The following is a 25,224-nucleotide window of genomic DNA, read 5'->3' on the forward strand; positions in this document are numbered from 1 at the left end:
TGATAAATTAGGCTCAGGAAGTCTAAAAAGGATATATCACATTTGGTCAGCCAAACACACACACACACACACACACACTTTTTTTTAGTTAGGACATATTTTGTAAGCTAAAGTGGGTTTTTATATTTGTCCAGGAACTTGGACCTATATTTATGTTTCTATATAATATATACACAAAGTAATTCCTTGCATAACTATTGTATAAAACCCCTTTTTTTCTTTTCGCGTACTTATTGAAGGGTCTCAAAACCACCCCGTAACTCCTGAAAAACTGAGAATATAGGCAAAAGCGCAACAAATATATCCAATTCAGAAGTTCAAAAAAAAAAGAATAATCTAAACCTAACCTAGGAGCAAACAGTGCTGTTTACTTTATACACTCACAATTACATCCAAAAGAAAGAGAGAGAGAGAGGGGGGGAGAGAGGGAGTGACAAGGATGGTGGGGGGTCAGTGGGTCTGTGGGAAGTACTCAATTGTATAATAACTCGTTAGAGGTTCTCCAAAATTGTTATCCATCACAAAAAAAGCTAAATTAGAAAGCCTGGCTCTCTAACAGCGCTGTCAGTGAACAGTTCATTTTGTTGATGAGTCGTCATGGTTACAGCGGAACTTTACTACAGTAAACCTTCAGTCAGTGCAGTAAATCCTTTGCTTTTTCTCCTTAAGTGAATCGACTGAGGGATTTTATGTAACACACTTAAGTATTCCTCTTTGGAACAGGGAAAATCTACATCTTTATACTTAAGGGTAAAACTCAGACTCTTACCTTTAACCTGCCAAACTCACAGGCCAGGTCCAGAGGAGTCTTCTTAGCCTTGTTCACCATGCAGGGGTTAGACTGGTGCTGTAACAACATCTCAGACTACAGAGGAAAAGAGAAAGAAGGAAAAGAGAGAGAGGAAGAGAAGACAAAATAAAAAAATGTAACAATTCTAAGCTGTGATGTTATTCATGAGAACACACTTTCGCTCGTTTACTGTTTAAATATGACATTTTAATGTGTGTGTTTTTCTGAGGTATAAGTTAAAAAGCTAGTGAAATGTTAGTGTGTTATTTTTACAAAACAAAAGAAACCCTTTCAATATATCAGTCTCAAAGCATGTCTGCACCGCACAGGGGAAAAACAAGAGTTCACAAGTTCAATACAAACCAGGCAAATTACACATTTAAAACCAGGAAATAAACAGAAAGCTTTTATCATAAAACTGCTCATGCAGACGTAATGTAAAACTGACCCAAAGAAAAGACAAATAACATTTCATAGACACTGTATCCATGGACACCCCAACTATTTTTAAATGAATATTATGTCACCATAACAACACTGCCTTAGGATCATTCAAGACCAACTTTAAATTGCATTTACCTTACTACACACACACACAGACACACACACACACACACACAGCCTAATTACAAACTTTTAGGACCAAGGCAAATGACATCTATCATAAGTGGCATCTCAGACCACAATAGAAACAGTGACAACAAAATTATATATATATAACTAGTCTGGCAGCAGGTATTCCTTACACTGTATTAAAATCACAATAAATGAAGTGAACAAAATGCTCCAAATCCCACTGAAACAAAAGCCTTGTGACGTTTTACACAACAATGGAAACACATTCCACTAATAAAGACTTTCTTGCATGAAAGTGTATGATATTACGTATCCCAGAATGCCTGAGATGTAATTAGTTTGTGTAGAAAGTTAGACTAAGAATACTTGGAAACATCATGCACTTTGCAAACTCAAACTGTCTGCACAAAGTGGTGAAACTTGAAATTTCAGTTAAAACAGCAGAAAAATGCAGGTTTATTGTTTTTTAGAGAGCTTTCAGCATGGCCTCCAGCACATGTGAACACATGGACACTCTTATCTTATTATGGTATCTCAGTTATCGGATCAGCTTAAAATTGCAGGAAATGTGTAATAACACACAGATTATTTGTTTAAGAGATCATGCACACTATCTCACTAGTTTTACTTTATGTAATTAAGCTTAAAGTTGGCAGTGTGCTTTAGGGGTAGATGAGCTTAATAGGTATGTTTACTCTTATCCCAGATGGGCTCAATAATGTTGGGATCAGGGCTCTGTAAAAGCCAGATTATTTACTTTAGGATGTCTTTTTCTTCATTTTGCTGGAAATAGTTCATTGCTGGGCTGGAAAATATGAATTTATAGTCATATACCTTCCTTATAGAACTGCAATACTAATAAACATGTTATGTATTTATTAGCATTCATGCATGAGGAAGCATTCATTTTGACACAATCAATATCTTTATTTGCAAAAATACATAAACTCCATAAATTCCACTTTTACTAGTTGACACTTTAAGACATTGAGCACACACTGATCTGTGTAGCGTTGTCCAGCTCTTTTGTATTAACAAACACCTATAACATAGATACTCAAAGTCAAACTGCTGAAAAAAGTCAGAACTGTAGGACAGAGACGGTACTCACCACCTCATAATGTCCGTACTGTGCAGCCAGATGCAGTGGGATCTGCCCATCTTGTGACGCTCCGTTAACAGAAGCTCCTGCTCTGAGAAGCAGGAGCACTGATTCAGCTTTTCCCTGCCACGCAGCGTAATGCAGCGGACGCATTCCTGCAGGAAGCAGCATAGGGAGCAAAAAAATAATCATTTTCACTTCCCAATCAACACCAAATATAGCTAATAAATAAAGACATGCTTAAAACTAAAAACATGATGTTAATAACAGGAACAGTAAAAGGAGCTGATATCTGAACATTACACTGTATGCACACTGTTACACTATAAATATTTTTTTAAAATAATTTTATTTCTAATTTTTCTCATTTCCTCCCCAATTTACACGGCCTTAGGAAGAAACTCGGAGGAACTCCCCCTATCACTAGTGATGCCCCAACACACCAGGAGGGTGAAGACTAACACATGCTTCCTCTGATACATGTGAAGCCAGCCACCGCTTCTTTTCGAGCTGCTGCTGATTCAGCATTGCAGAGCAGCCAGCGCGCTTGAAGGACCAATTTTGGGCCAATTTTGCTCCCTCTGAGTGCCAGCAGCTTGATGGCAAAGCTGCATGAGTGGGGGTTCGAACCTGCGACCTCCCGCTCATAGTGGCAGCGCTTTAGACCGCTGGACCACTCGGCGCCCTGTTACACTATAAATATTTACAAAATGAGACAATACTACTGTTTCTAGCAATGCATGGTGTATTATGTTCTAATTTACAACAGCAACAGTCAGCAGGAGTGTGTCATACAGTCGTATAAACTACATGTATATAGTATTAAAAGTACATTTATTTTCTTTTATCAACAATCTCTTTGGTGAAGAATGCAGACAGAAATACTAACGAGGGTGAGAACGGGGTACTCACCATTCGTGTCCTTAATGTCCACAGTAGCCTGAGCCTCCAGCAGCAGGGACAGAAGGTCTGTAGTGCCTGTTAAAGCAGCATGATGCAGGGCTGAAAACCTGAATAAGAAAACAGGAGAAAATATAGCATAAGTAACATAAGTATGAACTTTGTGATTACATATTTGCTGATATTCACATAAATACAAGAACATTTATTAAATATAAAACTGGGTCTACAATATAACAATTATTTTACTTTATCAAATTTCAATTTGACATCTGTTCCAAAGATATATGCATGTTTTAGTAATGTATAGATACCACTGTTGTTCAACATGTTTATGTTTAATTTTGTATTTGTCGATAACGATACCCACTTTAAATTAAAGGAGCATTACGTAAGGGTGTAATTGTTTTTTTTTTTATTATTGTGCAAAGAGTTTTGTTGTAAGAGTCACACTATAAAAAAACATATATTTTACGTTTCCAAACAAGCACATTTTAAGAAATTATGAGAGCAGCGAGCAGCGGTTTTTTTCTTTTTTTTTAATGCATGTATATACTTTACATTGGATGTATGAAATCTTTGATGTTAAGGTGGACTAAAGGTGGCTGGATGGCATGCTTCATAAATTCTTTGCGATAAGGATGGTTTGCTTAGCTGCTGTGTTACTAAGCTTTTATTATTATTATTTTATTTTTTATACTTATTATTCTAATTATTTCACTAGTATCATTATATTTTTTTTTATAATTACCTGTTAATACCTATGACTGAAAAAGTATTTTAAAACAGATTGATAAATGGATCCAAAGTATACTGGTTAATGTTTGATTTAAATTATTTTTACGTTCAGAATACTCACAGAAAACAGTTAAATATTTAACTTACATACTGCAGCTTTTGGCAATATCTATATTATAATAGATTACCAAATAATATATTGCACAACTACACTAATAACAGAACAGAGCAGTGAGAAGATATACAGACCCAGAACAAATACAGCCAAGAACATAAAGAAGAGAAGCTCAACTAAAACTCAACACTGTTTACTGCTGATATTTAAGGAAGGGAACACTATTATACTTTCATCAGTGAGTGCTGGGAGCAATGTGAGGTCATAAAGAGAATGAAAAAACTCCTCCAATGTACATGAGGCTGCCAACTAACAACCACAGCATAATAAAATCACTGGAGCTCTCTTAAAGCTGAAACTGTAGACTGAAATGAACAGAAATGCCAGCTCTAGAACTGCAGGCAGGATTCAGTCAAGACCAGACTCATTGGAGGAGCTGCCTCAGATCCACAAACGCTCAGACGTTTCAAACGCGTGATACATAAAACTGATTATTGTTCAGGGTGGGTTCTGTCTGCTGTTGAGGCATGCCAAATCAAAGTGTGCCTTCCAGAGACTGTCGACACTGATGAATAACAGCCCTTCATCCTTCCACTGAGCCCAGCATAAATCAACAGTAAACTCCTCTTGGTGAGATCTGAAGGTAGGGGACGGCTCTACACTTCACTATAAAAGGAGGGACCTGTCACAACACAAGCGGCGGCACAAAGAAAAGCCAGACATGAAGATTTACCAATTTACTATACTGTCTTCAGTATAAGACATGACGAGCTTCAAGACAGGAACTAAAACTACTAGAACCTTCAGTACATTAAATTGAGAACATTGCTTTCAAAAGATTAAAATAAATACATGAAGACATGTGAAAACAAATGAATAAAAAAACAATAAATAAATAAATAAATGTAGAAATGGATGGATGGATGGATGGATGGATGGATGCTGTATTTATCCCGAAGGAAATTTAGAAAAATTGTGTGTACTTTTTTAAACAAAATCTATTAGTTCAATTATTTTTATCTACACAATTATCTATGCTTGTATTCATTTATTCATTTATGAGCATTTATTTATTTATACTTGTCATTTTTCATCCTCCATACATTCTAAAACTAATAAAAGTAGAACACTATCACAAATATCTGTGTTTTATAGGGAAACGTGCACATTTTATTAAAGAGTATTACAGCAAAAAAAAAGAAAGAAAAAAAAAGAACTTTCTCAAACTGAGCCACCAACATTCCAGATTCCAGTACCAGACATGGGAGGATACTTCTATATTTGTGATGATTAAGAATAGGTGTGGAAATGGATCAGGCCATTTATTAATACGGAGGCTCGTTTTGATCATTTCCATGAGCAAATGTAGCCGGAGCTCAGGCACAGGATAGAGAGAACTCACCAGCTTTTCAAAACACGGGATTTCACAGGTCAATGAGAATCTCACACACAAATCTCAAACAAAGTTTTGAAGTATGAAACTGTATTAGAGTTACACTGAGGAGGAAGGGATGAGGCTTTAAAGTGGAAAGCAGTTCAACAGTAAGAGTCTTTACTGATACTTTTACTCTCTTATGATCAAAAAACATGCATGTACATTTGATCTAGGTATAATTTAAACCATGAGGCACACTTAACACACTTCTCCACCTGCACAGCTCCTGATAGAAAGCTCAGGGTTTCTACTCTGGGATAAATTAGGGATAGTAGTGGTGGGGACTGAAGATGGTCCCCAGGGCAGAGAGAGGTTGAGCACAGGTCGTGTTTTAAGACATTAGCAATGAACGCAAAGAGTTCCAAACTAACCAACACAATCCAGCCTGTGTGCTACCTTTCTTCATCACTCCAGCCTGACCTGCTGCTGGCAGGACCTGCCAGCCCTGTATAGAGAGCTCCTGAAAGGACTCAGTGTTCGAGAGGCCTCTCCTCCATATCCCACAATCCCCGTGCACTCTTCTCCTGAGCACAAGGGCCCTCTACTCTTAACCACTCACCTTTCTCACGTTAACTTGCTTTCATTCAGGTTTCTTACTCACTTTATTCACATATGTTCAAAGCAGGACCACTCAATGGAGAGATGAAAACAGGCAGATGAAAAGACTGAGTAAGAATGAGTAAGACTGTCACTACATTACACTTCTACTACTACTAATCCATTAACCAAGCAATCAGCAGTTTTAGAAAAAGAACATTACTTAAAAAAAACAAGATCATATAAAAAGCTGTTCTAAAAATGTGAATATATTATATTTCATATTTAATAAATCAAATTTAATGAAGCACTTACTGTCCTATTCATCATATGATCCACTGTACCCCAGAACCCTACTTTCCACACATCTTATTCTGTTGTTGGTGTCAGAGTCAAACCTAGTTACGATGTTTTACATACTAAAATAACTTAACTATTTTCTTACTAAAATAATTTACTTCACACACTAGTGTGAATCCATCTATTTAGCTTTAACCCCCAACACAGTGAGTATCAGAACACAGCAAACCTAACAAACACTTCCAGCAACACAACACAGCAAAGACAAAGACCATATTTATACCTGCTTACTTCATTTCAGTATCTGTTAAACGTGTCTCTGGCTGTTCAGACCAAAATCCGATTGTTCTGTGGTACAAAATGTGTGGATATGCAAATTAAGTGACAACCATTTGTTGTATCAGCATATTTCCACCAAAATGTGATCATCATTAGCTCAATATTTCTCTAATTACTCGATCCCAAGTGTCAATCACATCATATATGCATATTACGAATTAAAGCAGCTTCGCCAAAAGCTCACTGTAGGGGTTTTCACACACAGGGAGCTGCAGTCCCTACCCACCACTCTGTCAGTGTGTTTTTTTAAGCTCACATATTTGTAGAACGTTTAAGACTAACGTGCATCACTGAGGAAAGAGAATAAATAATTTTAACACCACAGGATAATCTTTCAGCTCATACGATGAGTATCTAATGGCACAGCAACACAATAAACAGCACTTCAGTTGTGTGTACACTTGTGCAGTTTTGGATCTAGGAGTTTCCCATTTTAAATGTAACTGATTACAAAAAGTAAAGTATATTTCATTGTGAGATAGATAGTGTCCTAGTGCCCTAGTCATCTGTAGTGCTTATGTTGGCTGCTGAGGTGTTTTTGTGGCAATGGGAGGAGTTTTGTTAGTGAAGAGAAGGCATTAAAACTGCTATAAAATGTGGCTCACACCATCTACTGAAGCTATTTGACCGATCTGATTTGTATCTGTTTTAAATGTGTATTGGGTGTGTACACCTGAATTTTTTATGTGGTTTGGCCTTAATCATATACAATCCTGATACTCAAAACACACACAGTGACCAGGCATTAACAGGGTCAAAGACGCCAGCAGTTTGCAGATTCAGCTAAAAGCTTCTCTGAACATAAAGAATATTTTATTAACAAAATCTTCTCTTTATAGCTCAATATCAGAATGTTCACTACAGGTTGACTTTATCTTTTATCTGACCACATTGTGCAGAGTACATGCATGCTGTCCTGTGACCTTAATAAGAAAATACTCTTTGTTTAGGTCATACTTACAATACATACCACAGTACAGGGGTAACAAATTAATATTCTGATATATTGCAGTATTGTAATTTATTGCATATTGTATTTTTTTTATGAAGTAGAAAAGTTGTATATTTTATGTAAACAAATTAGTGGGAATCTGGCTTTAACCCCAAAATGAACCACCTACTCTGTCTATGATTTCAAGACCATTCATTTAGGTGGTGTTCAGGCAAGTCACATTCTAGTGTGAGTAAACCTTAATGTGCCAATCTTCAGAACTATTTCACATGATGAAAACTGTAACAGACAGCTCCAGCCTAAGGCAGTTGGATTTTTTGTCCGTGTGAACAGAAAAAAAGAGCAGACTACACACAGCAAGGGTCACCAACGGTTGGCAACTTATTGGGCGTCCACAGCGCCACCGAGTAGCTGCCGATTTCTCTGCAATATACATTTTGGGCAATTTCCCAGAGCTCAGTGAGGGCCCTGTGTTACAGGTCGTGTCTGCTTTTGCCTCTGCTTCTTCAGATGTCAGAGTGAATTTGATGGGTCTTGGCAGTGTGGCCTTGGTGGACAAAGGACAGGGCTCCAATCAGCCCCATCTCACACTGGCTGGCCCTTTCACATATAGCCATTCCAGCAGTGCTCGCCATGGAAACACACCCCACACAAATTCTAACAGTTCCCTGAAAGTCAAAGGAGACTCAAACACTAATTTGTCTCACACAGAGGCAAAACCTTAAACACTTCACTGCTTTATTTGCTTAAAGCTTCCCTCACATGCCTTTAGCTCCGAGCTCAGGTATTCTCTATTTACAGTCAAACCTAGACATGCACAAGAGTTACACAACACGAGGTACGTGGCAGACTGAAACACAAGCTCAGCTCATCAATTCAATGACATGTAGGGACATGGATCTTTCTACAGATGATTTAACCAGCTCAGTTTCCAAACATGTACAACCCCAGCTTACGCATGGCTGAGTCAGCATCCTCCTCAACACTGCCATACAGATCTGAACACGACTAGCACTGCTATTACGCACTGTCTGAATGAACGGTCTTTTATTCATTTTTTTTTTATAAAATTTTCATGGGTCAATTAATAAATATAGGTAGTTTATTTTAGCATATACATTAATAAAGAGGAGACCTGACTGAAATAAAGTTCCGTCCTTAAATAAAGAGACAGTAAGCTTGCTGGTTGTGCTGAAAGTGGCAGAGGACCAGCGGGCTGATGGGAAAGCCTCCCCTCATTGTGGAGATCTGTGCAAGTGCAGTAGCCATAACATAAGAGGAAAATCATGTTTTGTTGGTGCATTATTGAGACAAACACTACAATCTATACATAAGGGTTTTTTTTCATATTTTATCAGTGATGCAAGACATGCTTCTTAAAAGTTTATCCGTTAACCTTCAGATTGGTTTCTCCTGCTTTCAGCTGGTGAGAGGCTTGTCTGGCATGACAAAAAATGTGTCTGAACACATGCGACGTTCAGTGTGAAACTGCATAGCATGGGCAGCAGAGACCTTGGGTTTAATACATGCAATAATTAATGTTATCTGGCTAATATATCAGATTCAACTGCGCTTTATCAGCAGTTTACTTCAAATAGAAGAAGTATATTTGATAGCTGAGTCGGATCAAAACCAGGTCACGTCCTCATCACAAGCGAACCACTCCAGAGATCAACTGAGACCCCCTCTACTTGCAGGACCTCATTAGTGTAACAGTGGGCTGTCAAAGTGCCTGTAAACACAACCTGTTAATCTCAGTACTAACCACAGTACCTCCACACATACATACATTGTTGGTCATCTCAACCATAAAAAGAGTGGGTCTCGTCACTGAAGATGACCCACGGTCATTTTAAATCACTACATCACAGTCAGACATGACTACCCACCAAGTTTCGTACCTGGATGCAACTATTTTTGATGATGAGTGTAATTCAACTGGAAAATGCCCCCTCACTGAATCCCCCAGGCAATGTTTTTACTTTAATGCTAATGAGCTGTGAACAGCTCCGACCGGACTGAAGAATAATGAAAGATTTCCTCCTCGTCATGAAGCTCCAGCCCCCTCTGGGTTCACTGGGCTCTGAATATACCAGCCTCACATGAAAGGACAGATTAGCACTAACACAAGCTAATGGTCAGATCCCCTTAGCTCCATCCATCATTCACAGTTTTCCCCTGGCTGTTTCATCTGCTCCTCTCTACAACAACAATAGCTGGAAGCCGGCGCTGTCATCACCACGCTGGAGCTTTATAAACCCCCCAACTAATGCCATAGCCAAACCCTCTCTCACAACTGCCCAACACTGACCCTCACCTACCTCAGCCCCAGCCAGCCTTCATTCCCTGAAAAGGTTTCTATGAAACAAGAATTTTTCTCTCTCCCCAGAGCCCAGCTTTAGATATATAGGGTAAATGTCCTGTCACTTGACCTTTTTACTGCTCTCTGAGAGGCCTTACTTCTCCTAAAGCTTTACTGGCTGGAGGAGTGCCCCATGTGCCATCACTACAAGGTGATAAACAGGCAAAATGTCTACATGCTTGCTGAAAAACAACCAAGACAAAAAGGAAAAAAAGACCTAGACCTGAGACACTGAGATTTTAACTTCTTACAGAACACATGTAACTTTTTTAAGTGATGAACAAACTACCGTATTTTTCGGACTATAAGGCGCACCGTATTATAAGACGCACTATCAAAGAACGCCTATTTTCTGCTATTTTTCCATACATAGGGCGCATCGCATTATAAGGCGCGTTAAGGGACACTAGAAAGGGTGCCTATATCAAAGTGAACAGGGGTGGCGCCATGTTTCCCTTCCCCCACCGGGGGTGGTCGCTTGCCGGTGGAGCGTCTCAGTATACAAATCTAACGTTAGCTCTTTCAAAGTCAAACGAGTGCTGGATATTAATCTACACAGATTCCTCTCCTGAAAACTGTTTATTTGGGTGAGTAACGTGCTTCAGTTTATTTACAGTAAGCTTAGATTTCCAGATGTCCACTAAGGCTTGCTGCACCAGCGTTAGCATAGCTATCCGCTAGCACGCTAGCTAGTCACCTAAACTAGTAAAGTTAACCCAAACTTAAACGACAGCGTTACACTGAGTAATCCTGCGTGTTCTGGTAAGACAGTGAGATATTAGCTAGCGATTCGTCCCCCGTAGCTTGTTTTAACACGGTAAACAAGCAGATTACAGGCTGATAAAACTCACCTCTGAGAGAGTTAGCGCTTAGCATCTAGCTAATGCTAGCCAGGCAAAGCAGCACAGACTTACAGGCCGATAACTCACCTCTGAACGGTGAACGCTTAGCGATTAGCATCTAACTCTAATAATACTGCTCTAGCAGTATTAAAAGTGCTAAATTTAGAAAATACTGATCTCTGAACAGTGAAAAAGCTAGCTAGCTAAGCGGTTAGCATCTAGCTAATGCTATTGCCTGCTCCAGCCTCGGAGCGGCACGGCTCTGCACGGAGTGTGTGTTTACTGCTCCTTACACCTGACGGGTAAAATTTAGATAATACTGATCTCTGAACAGTGAATAAGCTAGCTAATGCTATTTGCTGCTCCAGCCTCGGAGCTGCACGGCTCTGGACTCTGTATAGCACTGAAACTCTGTATAACGCTGCACGGAGTGTGTGTTTACTGCTCCTTACAACCTGACGAGTAAAATTTAGATAATACTGATCTCAGTGAATAAGCTAGCTAGCTTAGCGGTTAGCATCTAGCTAATGCTATTGCTGCTCAGCCTCGGAGCTGCACGGCTCTGGACTCTGTATAGCACTGAAACTCTCTATAACGCTGCACGGAGTGTGTGTTTACTGCTCCTTACAACCTGACGAGTAAAATCCATACAAAAGCGTATTATAAGACGCACTGTCAATTTTTGTGAAAATTAAACGTTTTTAAGTGCGCCTTATAGTCTGAAAAATACGGTACACAAATTCTGTACTTGATTGACACTACAGATATGCATTATAAAAGAAGATCATTTTTGTTTTGTACTGGCTTAGGTTAAAGAACAAATTCCGCTACAATTTAATATCAGACTCGATTTAACATCAATTAATTTAAGAAGATTTCAGTTGAACCAACAAGTTTTTAGAAAGCTTTTTATGAGAATATTGTAACCGGCATGTGACCTGCTGCTAACCCGCATTAGCATTAGCAGCTAATGCTAATACTCTAGCCTTAGTAGTGGAGAAATGTAGAAAAGCTTAATGTAAATAACCAAAGCACTTTACTCACCCAAATTAAAGTCCAGTGCTTGTTTGACTTTTAAAGAAAGTTTTTTTTTTTTTTTTAAGAATTACAGTTTTGTTTAATTAACTTAGCTTCACTTAACTTAGTTACCCCCACCACCACCCAGCGGTGAGACCTGTTGAATTAAAAAGAAAACTTGCAACACCCCTTTTCCTTACTAGTGTTACATTATGCACCTTATAATCTGGTGCACATTATGTATGAAAATAGAACAGAAAATAGACGTTTATTGATTGCGTTCCTCATAATATGGTACTTCTTATAGTCTAAAAAAGTGGATAAAAAAGTGGATAACATGCAGCTTGTTAGCACTTTAAGTAACAACAATATACATAATAAATTCAGAAAAACAAACTAAAGAAATTTGGAATATTTCTAAAAACAGAAAAAAACTGGCAACAAATTTGTCTCTGGCTTAAAAAAAAAACAATGTTAGTACATACAGATTAGATAAAGGCCTATAGAAGCTCTCGGAGAAACATAGGTGCAGACAGTGTACCTGAAGGGTCAGCAGTCTGTGCTGAGGCAGCTTTAGGGAAAATAAATGAGCAGGACAAAACTTAAATGATTGTTTAGAGCTGTGACTACTATCAGACACAATTGCCGTTTACCATGCCTCACCTTACTGAGCGAAAAGGTGTGATTCACCTGACGACTGAGGAACCAACCCTAACATGCACAAACAAGAGCTTTCAGGTTTGCTGCCATGATCACTTTATTTAAGTATGCAAGAAGGATTCTAACAGCCCCAACACTTAAACCTGTAGATCACTGAGTGATGCTTTCAGGGAAGCAACAGCAAGCCTGATACTACAGTTCTATCAGTATCTAAATAAAATGTTTTTACTGTAGAAATGGTGTGTACAGCAAGACAAATGAGATCCCACAAATTTTCAATTAGGAATAGGGCAGGCAATGTGGTTGGCCATCGCTTAGCATCTGTGCCTTCAAGGCTCCTGAAACAGCAGCCGTGTTGGAATAGTGCACCAAACGTGATCTGGCACTGTATAAAATTACTACCAAAATCATGACACCAGCTCTCTGTACATGTGATATGTGATAGCAAGCTGTTTATCGCTGGTTGTCTACACCAAGACAAAAGCAGAATGGCAGTGGGTCTGGCTTTTGTTTTGTGTTGCGTACTACCATATTTTTTGGACTACGGGCCAAACTTAAAATTCTTTCGTTTTCTCAAAAATCGACAATATAATGTATAAATATATAAATTATATAAATATTTAAATTCTGGTTGTGCTTACTGACCTCAAACCGATTTTACATGGTACATGTTCAGTTACGATGCATTGTCAGAGCATTACATCTACTGTAGTCAGGAGATTTGTGGGGCAATTATTTTATTACCTCTATTATCGTCCATTTTAGTCAAAACATTGGAAATCTAAGCTTACAGTAACTAAACTGAAGTGCTTCACTCACCCAAATAATGTTTTTCAGGAGGGAAAAGTGTGTGGATTAATATACCGAACTCATTTAAAAGAAAAAGAGATTTTTTATTTTAAGAATTATAGGTTTGGTTACATAGGCGCACCCCAGTTGCAAGACCCGCGGAATAAGAAGGGTCTCCTATTATCACCCACCTTATTTTCTGCTTAAAATACTTCATAATAACAGAAAAATATATACATATATACTTCTTTTTTTTAATAACACTTGACTTGATACTGGTTGCTGAGATTGTGTGTAATAATGCATACTTTTGTTGGGCTTATTTGTGTGGGCCATATCTTTGCCTGTGCCACCTTTGTTCTGTTTGGGCATCTGTATACTGATAACATCAGGAAAACATGGCGACACCCTTGTTCACTTTGATATAGGCATCCTTAGTACTGTACTTAGCAGTGTTGCTTAATGCGCCTTATAATCCGGTGCGCCTAATGTATGAAAATTTACCTGTTCACTGATAATTCGCCTTATAGTTGAATAATAATAATACAGTACATACTACTTCTTTCTGTACGTGTAGTTTAATCATTTATTGTTCCTGGTAAACTTTACATTTCCAATGAAGAGCACTGCAATCCGATACTTCCTTCTGGGTGCAACTGCGTTTTTGATGATGAGTGTATACTGAAGGCCACAGTGTAAGTTCAACTTACCCATCTGGATCCTGAAAGTTGACATTGAGTCTCTTGGTGGAGCCCAATAACTCTGCAAAACAGGAAACAGGACAGAGGAGTCAAAATATGATCTTGAACCTTATCTACGCAAACATTTCAAGTTTTAAAATTTTAACAATGATTTCATTGTTCAGCCACGGCAGACACTAGGCCAAAACACTGGCAGGCTTAAGCTGGAGTGTTTGGCTTTTAGGCTCATGGATAAAAGCGAACTGTGTGGATTTTAATCTCAAGGCAAGCCAATTGGGACAGTGATTTACATACAGATTAAAAGTGACATAGATAAACTGTATAAGTCCATTATAAACATGAACTACATGCTGTCCTATTCAACCTCCTCTCTCTCCATTTCTCTCTTCCTCCCCTATTCTCTTTCCCTCCATCATTCCTCATTCTCTGATTTCCAGGAAGGTCGTCAGAGCCTGGGCCAAACTTGCAACACTTCCGGGCAAACGACCGGCTGCAGTCTAATCAAAACATCAGCAACAAATTCTTCACTCGTTTATTTTGCGCTGTGGTGTGTAATCCTTCATCCATTCAACCAGTACCCACACTCATCTGATGTGACATGCTCAATCAGTTACCTCTACCGTCCAGTGCTGTGTTTGGGTTGTATGACCCTGTGTGAGAACAGAGGTCACTGTACTGTGTAACAATACACAGAAACAGGCCAAATGAACCTCTGCACTCCCAGCCCTTTCCCAAGCATCACGCAACTCACATAAATCTGAGGTAAATATGCATATTAGCGTGTATGGCAAGTCATGCAGTGCTTTATTGGTTTGTCTGCTAGGATGATAATTAAGTGTTCACTGAAATGTTTCAATGCTATTTCTCAGCAGGTTACATTTTGACTTAATGTTTTTGGTGGCCATCATCATCATCAAGCTTCTAGCAGATTTCTGGATGGATATTTGACCACTCTTTTTGACAGAACTGGTAGCAATAAATTAAATTTACAACTTTTAGGCTCAGTCCATTAACCTTTAATATAGTTAAATTCAGGACTTTGAACAGGCTATTAAAAAAGCGTACTGTCTAGCTGTATGTACCAGTTCCACTTGCAGGAAAACTGCTCTAGAGCATGATGCTACCCCCACCATGCTTAACAGTTGGCACAGTGCCCATATATACAGCATTTGGTTTATGTTCTTATCCAGAATGAAATTTTAATTGCCAAGTTTATTTGAATCATGTTTAGAGTGTTGCCCACGGACGCTTATAAGTGTAGCGTGACATGTTTGTCTGATTAGGGAATTAAATCCTAGCTTGCCAATGGGAAGGGGGTGCAGTTACGCACTATACTATACCACGCACTGAGCTCCTTGGGTATTTATATACTGTGTGTTGGTCTGTCCAAAAGAAGCTGTAGTCAATTTTGATCATTAACAGGTGTTCTGATGCAATTTTTAGCACCACTGAATTAATCTGTGTGCGTTTGATTTTTGGTGTTGACTTTATAAATAAATAGATAAATAAATCAAAGAATTATATTATTATTATTATAAAAATTATATTAATTATATTATTAATAACTACTTTTTATGTATGTTGCCCTCAAAACATAAAAAAAACATTACCAGCCCAATATTGTCATGACCTTCACGGCCATGCTGAGTGTATGCAAACTTCGGACCACAACTGTATGTGTGGTGTTATATAACCTGTCACTTAAGAACAGGTTTCCCATGACCTCAAGCACAGGTGGTGGGTGTGAATCAGACGTGGAAGACCCTGGAGGCTGCCAAGGGTCTGATGAATGTCAGGAATTCCTGTAAGGAGATGGACACTCTACTGGGAGTTGCGTCGTTCAGCGATGCTCAGTGTTTCTGTCTGAGTGTAACAAAGGGCAGTTCATTAACCTCTGACTTCCATCTGACCTCTTCAGCCAGGATATTACAATGCTAAGAGGATAACAGACTAGCGACTTCTCTGTAGGGTCTTTGATGTTGGGTAACTCACAACAGGATAATAAGTGTTCATGCAAACTGTTCTTGTAGGCCGAGCAGCGTCTTCGTTCAGGACTGAAGAACTGTGGCCTGAGGAACTGATCTACTGTTTTTCTGGTGTAATCAGATAAACAGAGCCTTTGACTCTAGTATACTTCACACGGTTCTTGATCATTAAAGGACTGATCTCACACTGTCTTTGTTTATTTGTTCCAGATATCTGGGTGGTCTAGAGTGCTAAAAGCATTCCCCATAAAAACAGAATTCAAATGTTACTGAACCACTGCAACCACTGTTTATTTCTTTATCCTTTCTCAGCTTTGCTACTGAGCGTTGTTTTACAGATTCGTGCAAATAACCATAAAATAAAAGGCTTTTAATCCTTTCAGGACCTCCAGTCCTAATATATAGATTTTTTATGTATTACATATCAGGTTTGCACTCCACAGTGCACGTGGTGTCCCATGGGACATAACCCTAACAGATCCCCAGTTTTTGTTCATAACATGTATTCTTTTTTACTCAAACGTACTTATACTCTTTTGGATATTATAATGTATTGGAAAAAACACACAGATTTCTATCCAATTATATCAGGAACCAACACCAGGGTTGGGACAATATACTGATATGTCGTATTGTTTTGATCATATCATCTTGATGTTTGGCATCAAATATTCATGCGCTGGCACTATAATCAAATGAATAGGGTAAACCTGCGGTGAAGAATATAGAGAATTTTGGTTGTTAAATTCTGTGAAACTGACACCAACAAATCTAAAATTCCTGGTGTTAACTTATTCAGACCCCTGTCAATCTCTACCTTTCACACAGTGAAATGCTACCAAGGGCAGGCGGCTGTTTACAGACTAGGCAACTAACTGTTTTCATACAAGCAAAAAAAAAGATGTAGTGACACTTCATGCAAAAGCCTTCGCCTGCCTTTACCCTCTCAGTGTCAGGGACATCCGGTGATTGGGATGGAATCCTCGCTTGTTAAAAGGAATTGACAATGATGAAATTAAGCAAAGAACATTTGGTAAAATTAATTAAACACATTATAAAACAATCCCAAACAGCTTTCACAAAAGCCTGACACTATTTTATGGTTCCTAGGTCTCAATGTGAGATATTAGAAAATAAATATGGTTTCTTTAGCTTCTTTAGAAGTTTAGAAGTCTTTGGGAGACGGCAATGATATGTATGCTCCCTGCAGCTTAAAGTTACAGCACAAAAAAAAAAAAAAATCAAGAATTTTATTAAATGTACCCAACACCAGTAATCCAGTATTAGACTGTCTGCTATAGCACTGCTACAGAAGAGCAATATTTAACCCCAAACATAACCTCTATAGGCTGGATGGATGGCCAAAACATCCATATTAACATTTCTTTTGTTAAGTTTATATAGTACATCACAGAATTCTAATCAAAACTGCGTAACACATTCAGTTTTTCATTACATAACTGCTTTAAAAAGAACAAATGAGCCACACATGTCCATATCTATCCCTACCTTTTAGCATTTTACCTTAACTCTTCTTTCATCAGTTGTATTGTAATCAAACAGTATTCACCTGTAACTCAAAAAGCCATTTAACTAAGCTTCAGACTGCCCAACCACAAAGACTGTGAATAAATCTGACAATGCCTGCTCTTCTACTCCTCAAGCCATCCCTGAAGGTAAGTCAAGAAGTGCTGACCTCCAGGAACCAGTGTTTGTTCTACAACTTCAGTAAGGCCAAAGGGCAACCACAGGGGTGTCGGACTAGAGTGAGACTCAGACCACAGACACTGGATACGCCCACAATGTGGAGCCACAGCGACGGCCCAATGGCCTATCCTCTTTATGGACCTGTCACAGCCGAGAGAGACTTTTAAATGACCAAAACAAAGCAGGAAGCCTTTGAAGTACAACTCCACACCAGCTTCAGGACCAGGTTCTTGACAGGATCTTTGTGCAACCTAGTTACCTACCATAATTAATGGGATGCTTTCAAGCACTGAATGGAATCTGCATGTGCACATGAAAGTGTCTTTGAACAGGGCTTTTCTATTTCTAACGAGGAATATTAAAATCACTCTCTTCTTGTTTGACTGAGAGTAGAAGATTGTGCATCGTTTGCCTGGTCAGACCAGCCACTACACACTGCAGTAAAGGCTCACCCAGACCTCATCAGCTGCACAGTTGCTGAAGCTATTTTTAATTGTTTATAGTGTGGCAAAAAAGCACTGCCGGTTGGTTTAAGCATCGGAGAGGCCCAGCAAAAGAGCCTTCTCTCCACTTTGATGCTAAATGCAGAAAGTATAATGTAGCACAGTTTCTCCGCCACAAGAATGCAATCCATTTGGCAGATCTGGTTCCCGTCTGTGTACTTGAGAGGTTCACCCTTGGACTGCCTACAAGCTCAAGTCCCAACCTGTGCCTGTAGAGCAAAACACTGAAACCCAATCTGTTGTAAAAAATCTCCAACTAAAATTAGAAAAGCCATGGCCTGTATCAAAACTACACAATTATATGTTTATCTATAAAAACTGCAGGGAACGCCTCAAAATGGCTTGGTTTCTGACTGTAGCTGACGGTGCTTCAGATCCAAGCAGTAAACACACCAAAACGTGTAGGTCATCATTTTCCTCTGGGTCTGGCTGAGGTGGAGCTACACAGAAAGATCTCGCTCCATCCATAATGAGCAGTGGAAACTACCATTTTAAAATACCATACGCCACCAGTACAGCCAAGCCAGGTCTTCTTAAAACCTAAAACTACTGTACACAGGCTCACATCAGGTGCAATCTAGGTGTAGATCTAGATGGGTTTTTCCTGATTACCAAACAGATCAAGCAGGTAACATCAGGATATTACTTTTACTCTACAGTGCTGAAAAAAATGAGAGACCACTTAAAAATGATTAATAACTTACTGCAATATAATCAAGAGAAAGATGGATGATCACAAGCCATCAAACCAAGCTGAACTGCTTGAATTCTTGCACTAGGAGTGGCATAAAGATATTCATAAGCAGTGCGTAAGACTGGTGGAGGAGAACATGCCAAGCTGCATTAAACTGTGATTAAAAAACAGGTTTATTCTCTTATTCTCTTGAACTTGTTTTCTTTGCATTATTTGAGGTCTAAAAGCCCTCCATATTTTTCCTTTTTTCTCATTTGCTGCAAATAAATGCTCTAAAAGGCAACCTTTTTATTTCAGAATGTTGTCCGTAGTTTATAGTATAAAACAACAGTGTTCATTTATCTCAAACATATACCTATAAACAGCAAAATCGTAGTCTCTTATTTTTTTCCAGAGCTGTCTATGAGCACCTGTATTACATGCATTGTAACAGTCCATAGCCGGGGTTCCATCAAACCTTGCACATGATATGCATTAATTATACAATTTTAACAGAAAAAATGCAAAATAGGTGATTTCCATTACTACAGTTATACAGAGAAAGTTCATGGCATATGTTACAATCATTAGGGTTTACATCTAAATGAGCATAATGGAAAGATTGAACTCAGTCTGCGTGTAGCAGAATCTTTTGTACATCCATTTACAGTCTTTTTTATGGCAAGATCATCAGTGGCCTGCTAAATGAGGGCTGAAATCTCCCTGCCATCCCAACAACACCCACCGCAAATGTTCCAGACCGCTCTGAAAGGGCAGTACTGAGCAATTTGTCACACAAGCTTTAGATTCACCATTTCAGAAAGTCTAGAACAGACTCTGAAGAGCTGTTGGTCACGATCATACTATCAGTAGGGCCATTCATTTCTAGTCACTGGCCTCCCATTATAACTGATAAAAGAATCACAATTTAAGCTGGACACTTCTGTACAGCACATGGTAGTGGGAAAACTCTTCTGGTGTACATATAATACTTCATTGTGTGTATATATTATACACACGTCCTGTTATACTCACAGCAGCACTACAGGTGCTTACGTCTGACTGACTTTTCCACCTTCTCCTGATCCATTTTTAATTCAAATCTTCTGCTAAATCTTAATTCCAACAGTTAGCTTTCCCTGAGATAATATTGGCACAATTTTAGGGTGGTTTCACATCTGTAGTTTGTTTCTGTACTCTGAATTAGTTAAATAGTTTGTTTACTTGGATTATTTTCCTCCTTGGTTTGGTTTGGTTTGGTTTTATACAAATAAATTTGCAGGTGCACCAAAATGCATGACAACCAACATGAGCATGTTGTCTCCATTTATTGGTCAAAGCTGTCTGGTTCCACACTAGCACATATTTTTGTGTAAAAATAGTAAAAGCTTAAATAAAAAAAAAGTAAAGCTTACATAAAATAAAATAAAATAAAATAAAGCTTCTTTAACACTAAACAAGGTAGATTTTCTGCTGTGCTTTCAAACTATTTGATTTCAACCCAGCTGGTCACCAACGTCAGTAGATGTTAATTTCAGGTTAAATGTTGGATCATGACATCAGATGACAACTATTTTACGTCAGGAAAATCTGAAGCTTACAGAAATATTCTGACATGACAATCCAGAAATTACCACACTCACATAAGATACATACAGCAGCAGCTAAAAATAATAATAATAATCCATAGAGAAACTTAGTTTTACAATCCACTGCTTATAATATTGTTCTGTTTAAGACCTAAGACACAAAGTATTCATTCAGTCCAGGCCAGTAGTCAAAGTCTGAGTCTAGACCCCAATCACAGCATTAGTTTAGCATGTACTTGTGGGAAGGGATGTTACGCTGCCTTTGGATACTCCTGTCTTCTGTCATCAAGCACTGAAAAACCTTAATCTGATGTTTTGTTTTTGTTGGATTGGTTAAGGGTTATTTTCCATAGGCCTCACACAGCAAGCAGGTCTCAGCTGTCCTGACTTTGTGCAACAATGGCTTAATGGCCGGTTGCCTTCCTCTTTGATATCGGAAACCTGAGAAGGTCCTGTCTCTTGATTACAAGGAAGGAAGAGGTGCTTTTTACACTGGGGGGTAGGGGTTAGGGGGGATGGATTGTTTAGCATCTACTGAAGTAGTTTTTGAACACTGGAGAACTAGCGGTGTTGTTTGAAGCCTAAAAAGCTGCAGTGGAAGCCCTGGCCCAGGTCAGAGATGGCAGATTCCATGCAGTTCACAGCTCCACCCCAGTCCTGCTGTGGATGCTGTAAACACACAGGGAAGTGGTGTGTTTGGCTAAGGAAAGAGGGCAACGGATCCCAGCCCCTCTTATCTGCTGAGTAAATGAGGCTGGCGACAGGTTTGAGCTCTGGGTTTTTTATGCTATAGAACGAGCCACTATGAACAGGAAAGAAACACGTCTGGACTTAGCAGTGTTGATAGCTTGTTGTATTTACACAGTGCTGTGATATTTTACTACAAGGCAAACAGTGCAGAGGATGTTAAAACAGAGACATACAGTATAGAACACAGAGCCGATATAAACTGAGGATGGATACTGATCCTATACTGCAAATTTTATACAATACTTACACCGTCTATTTTGCACTATAAGGTGCACTTGAAACACTTCTGAAATCTTCTGAAAGCTTACTGTAAATAAACAGAAGCACTTTACTCACCCAAATAAACCGTTTTCAGGAGAGAAATCTGTGTAAATTAACATCCAGTACTTGTTTGACTTAAAAAAATACATCTGGTCTTCCTTTCCTGGGGTGTTCCTGATGAGAGCCTTTGTGATGGTCTTTGAGACTGCACTTGAGCATAATTTTAAAGTTTTTGAAATGTTTTGGATTGACTGACCTTCATTTCTTTAAGTATTGTTTTTCTTTACTTAGTTGAGTATTTCTTGACATAATATGGATTAGAACATTACTTAAATAGGGCTTTTCACTGTACACCAAGTCTACCTCTTCACTACTAAAAAGCCTGAAATCCAGGTGACTAAAGCTCATGAAGCTGACTGAGAAAATGCCAAAATGTGAAAAGCTGTCAATCAACATGTTTTTCTTCATAGTTTGGACAGTTTATGTATTCATCTACAATGCAGGAATTTTTTAAACAATGAAAAACCACAGAATTTAAGGTGTCCAAAAATAAATGTTTTGCTTCTTAAAAGAGGTAACTGTATGTTGAACGCAATTATATTTTATCGCAGTGGATCTTAAAATTACAAAAATATCAATCGTCACAATTACTTTTGAGGCAATATATTGTCCAACAAAACATTTATCATAATTGATCTTACTTATACTGTCAAAAGTAACAAACTGATGAATTTCTTTTTGTTAACCCATACACTTCCATAAATCAAATAAATACAGTTGTATTTTGATTCCTGTTCTAAAAAACAGTTATAATAAGTATTTGGAATGTGTTCATCAAATATCAGTGTTATAAAAAAATCAGTGTTAAACACAGTGCACCTCTATTAAAAGCATTAATTCATATAATAAATAAAGTATAGAAGTGTGTGGTATTATAATAATAATCATACTGTGCAGCCGTAAACTGCTGAAGTGCTAAACTTCCTCACTGGTTCCTCTGGATTAATGAGCATCACTTAATAACACCTGCTCAGTTACAGACAGGAAGCATGACTCTCAGAAGCTTAGTGAGCTAATAGGTAACATCCATATCCTGCCAGCACATCTGCTGCTGGCACTTACAACCCCCTCTATCAACAAGTGAGCTCAATGGAAGCTGTAGTCATGTCTAATAGAGCCCTCCAGCTCATCCTCTGCCCGTAAACTAGTGAGGAAAAGCAGCAAACGGTTATCTGCCATTTTCAAGAAGCACTAAACACTAACATTCTTATTCAAGAAATTACCATCTCTACATTCATAATTCAAAAACAGCCATCTTAGAAATCAGGTTGCCAGGTATGGAACAAAACAGCAGGGAGCCAACTAAAGGGGGTGGTGTGAAATGATACAGAAAAATACTGCTTTGTTTCAGAGCAAACCAAAATAAACACTTTGTTTGTAATCCCTGCAGCCAAATCAGGGACCCAATGCAAAGCATGAAAACAGCATCTTTCTCCAATAACCGAAAGGAGAGTGAAGGCTAGTTTGTGCTTCCTGTGAGACACGTAAAGTCAGCCAACCGCTATGAATGTATTACCAATTAAAGATGAGACATGACAGGGTTTACACGAAACCAAACCAGCATTCTGTCTCTCCTCCAGCACACCACAGTTTATGGAGCAACGAGATGGAGTTCCCTCACGCTCTATCACACACAGACAAGCTCATCTCAGTTCACCTCCTGTGGATCTGCTGCTCCTCTTTGTTTGTGTTGTTTTTCTGCAGGAAGGAATGCATCTCTCTGTGTGTGCCACTTTGTCTAGGTTCCCCACATCATATCCGAGAAGTGAGGGTGAAAAAACAGAGGAGAAGCAATTAAGAATTACGAGTGGGGGCTAAAGGACTGAAAAATAACATCTTAATACTTACATTTGTAATTATAACTAGAAAAAATACATTTTCTGAAGAAAACACAGAATGTCTTTGCAACTAAATCTGGAGGGAAAAAAATGAAAAAACTGTAAAAAGAAGATTGCAGATCAATATAGCTGTAGCTCTACCGTTACCGGCCCTGATGGGGTACAAGAAGTTTGGTCACAAAGTTTTGGCACGAATGGAAGGAATGAAAATTGAAAAAGCAACAAGTGACAAAAAGTGTGGGTCAGTATGACTGGATGAGAATTGGTAGGCAGCAAAAATGAATAGAAGTGAATGGGTGTGAGGAGGGACAAAAAAACAAGAAATAAACAAGTGCAGGTCAAAGTGACAGTTGATCACATAATCAGATCAAATACAATGTGCAGTTTTTAAACATGCCATCAAGAAAAAAAATCTGGGGAAAAATGAGAAAACAGTGAATACTTTAACTTTAACGATTTACGAAGATACTAAACAAATGTAATCAAGCATAAAAAAATCTAATCAAATAACTATGAAACAGTTTCATATCAAATACCCCTAACACCACTAGTATAGCTGAGACGGAGTGGAAGCCTCGCTAAAGCCGGAACTTAGGGTGCAAGGCTGAGCCTGACCCCAGAGCCATTTAGTCTAACCTGGCCGTTACATGGGTGAGAGAGGTGAGGTGGGGGTGTGTTGACACAGGCGCCATTAAGAGCAGTGAGGCTTCCACAGACAAAGCTGAGACTTGAGCTGGGCCTCTTTTTACACTTCCCTTCCCAAGACCATTGTTCCAAAGAGTGCAAGGCTGGGCCTATTGTGTGTCCTCACCAGTGGAACTCCAGTGGGCCTCCATGCTGGATAAGAGATGTCCTGGTGAGCTCACTCAACAAACACTGCCCTGCCCCCCCAAGCCTTCTTCTCACACTAGTGTTGCTCTGCAACCCCTGCTCCTGTATACCCAATCTTCTAGTTCTTCTTTTCCCTATTCTCCCTAGCCCCACAAATACAGACATACAAAATGGCCATAGCTGTCTAAAATATAATAATAATTAAATCAATGTTTGTTATCCACAGAAAAAATCTAGATTTATGACCAAAATGAGTATTATAAGACTGCATATCAGATTTTTTTTTTTTTACTGATATTTAACAACTTAGCAAGCAGCCCTTCTGGTGACAGGCTATTTAATATTATGGTGAGCAGAAGTGCAGGAATAGACAGTAAAAGCAATGAAAGATATAAACTAGGTAATATTTTATACACATTCCTTACTCGCAAAAGCCACACAAAACTTCAGAATGTTTCTTTTGAGATGCTTTTGTTTTATTGTTGATTTTTACATAATATTTAGTAGACTTTTAGAAAACTTTTGAGAAACCTAGAAGTGAATTAGTGACTGAGGCGGCACACAGGTCTTGCCACAGGTCATGCATGTGTTGCAAAACTCCAGAGTTCAACCCCTGCTCCACTCTCTGTCTATGAGGAGTTCAAGTTTGCAACTCATATCAAATGAAAACATAAAATATAGTTTTACAGATGCCAGAGTGGGCCAATTAAAGCTGTGTTTAATTTACCGTACCTCGTTCTCTCTCTCCCTCTTTCTCTATCATTAGGGTATCTTTATCTCATTTTATCTCTCTTTCACACTCTCTCTCTTTCCTGTGCCATCTCCCGTGCTGTGATTCTGATTGTCGGATGTTGGTTTTGGAGTCTCATTTA

General features: G+C 38.7%; 1 protein-coding gene across 7 annotated transcripts in view; it reads right to left on the minus strand.

The window, feature by feature from the left end:
• The window catches only part of LOC103032093 (caskin-2), an 85,929-nt gene that overhangs the window by 29,430 nt on the left and 31,275 nt on the right, over nucleotides 1–25,224 (minus strand). For all 7 annotated transcript variants that reach the window (XM_049468027.1, XM_049468026.1, XM_022666219.2 and 4 more), the window contains 4 exons: nucleotides 14,165–14,216; nucleotides 3,381–3,478; nucleotides 2,478–2,623; nucleotides 770–865 (listed from right to left, as the gene is read on the minus strand). In XM_049468027.1, the coding sequence (XP_049323984.1) occupies nucleotides 770–865; nucleotides 2,478–2,621 (240 nt within the window). In that variant the 5' untranslated portion in view covers nucleotides 2,622–2,623; nucleotides 3,381–3,478; nucleotides 14,165–14,216. The remainder of the gene's footprint in view (nucleotides 1–769; nucleotides 866–2,477; nucleotides 2,624–3,380; nucleotides 3,479–14,164; nucleotides 14,217–25,224) is intronic.

The sequence above is a fragment of the Astyanax mexicanus genome, chromosome 19 (genome assembly GCF_023375975.1).
Source record: "Astyanax mexicanus isolate ESR-SI-001 chromosome 19, AstMex3_surface, whole genome shotgun sequence".
NCBI classification, from domain to species: domain Eukaryota; kingdom Metazoa; phylum Chordata; class Actinopteri; order Characiformes; family Acestrorhamphidae; genus Astyanax; species Astyanax mexicanus.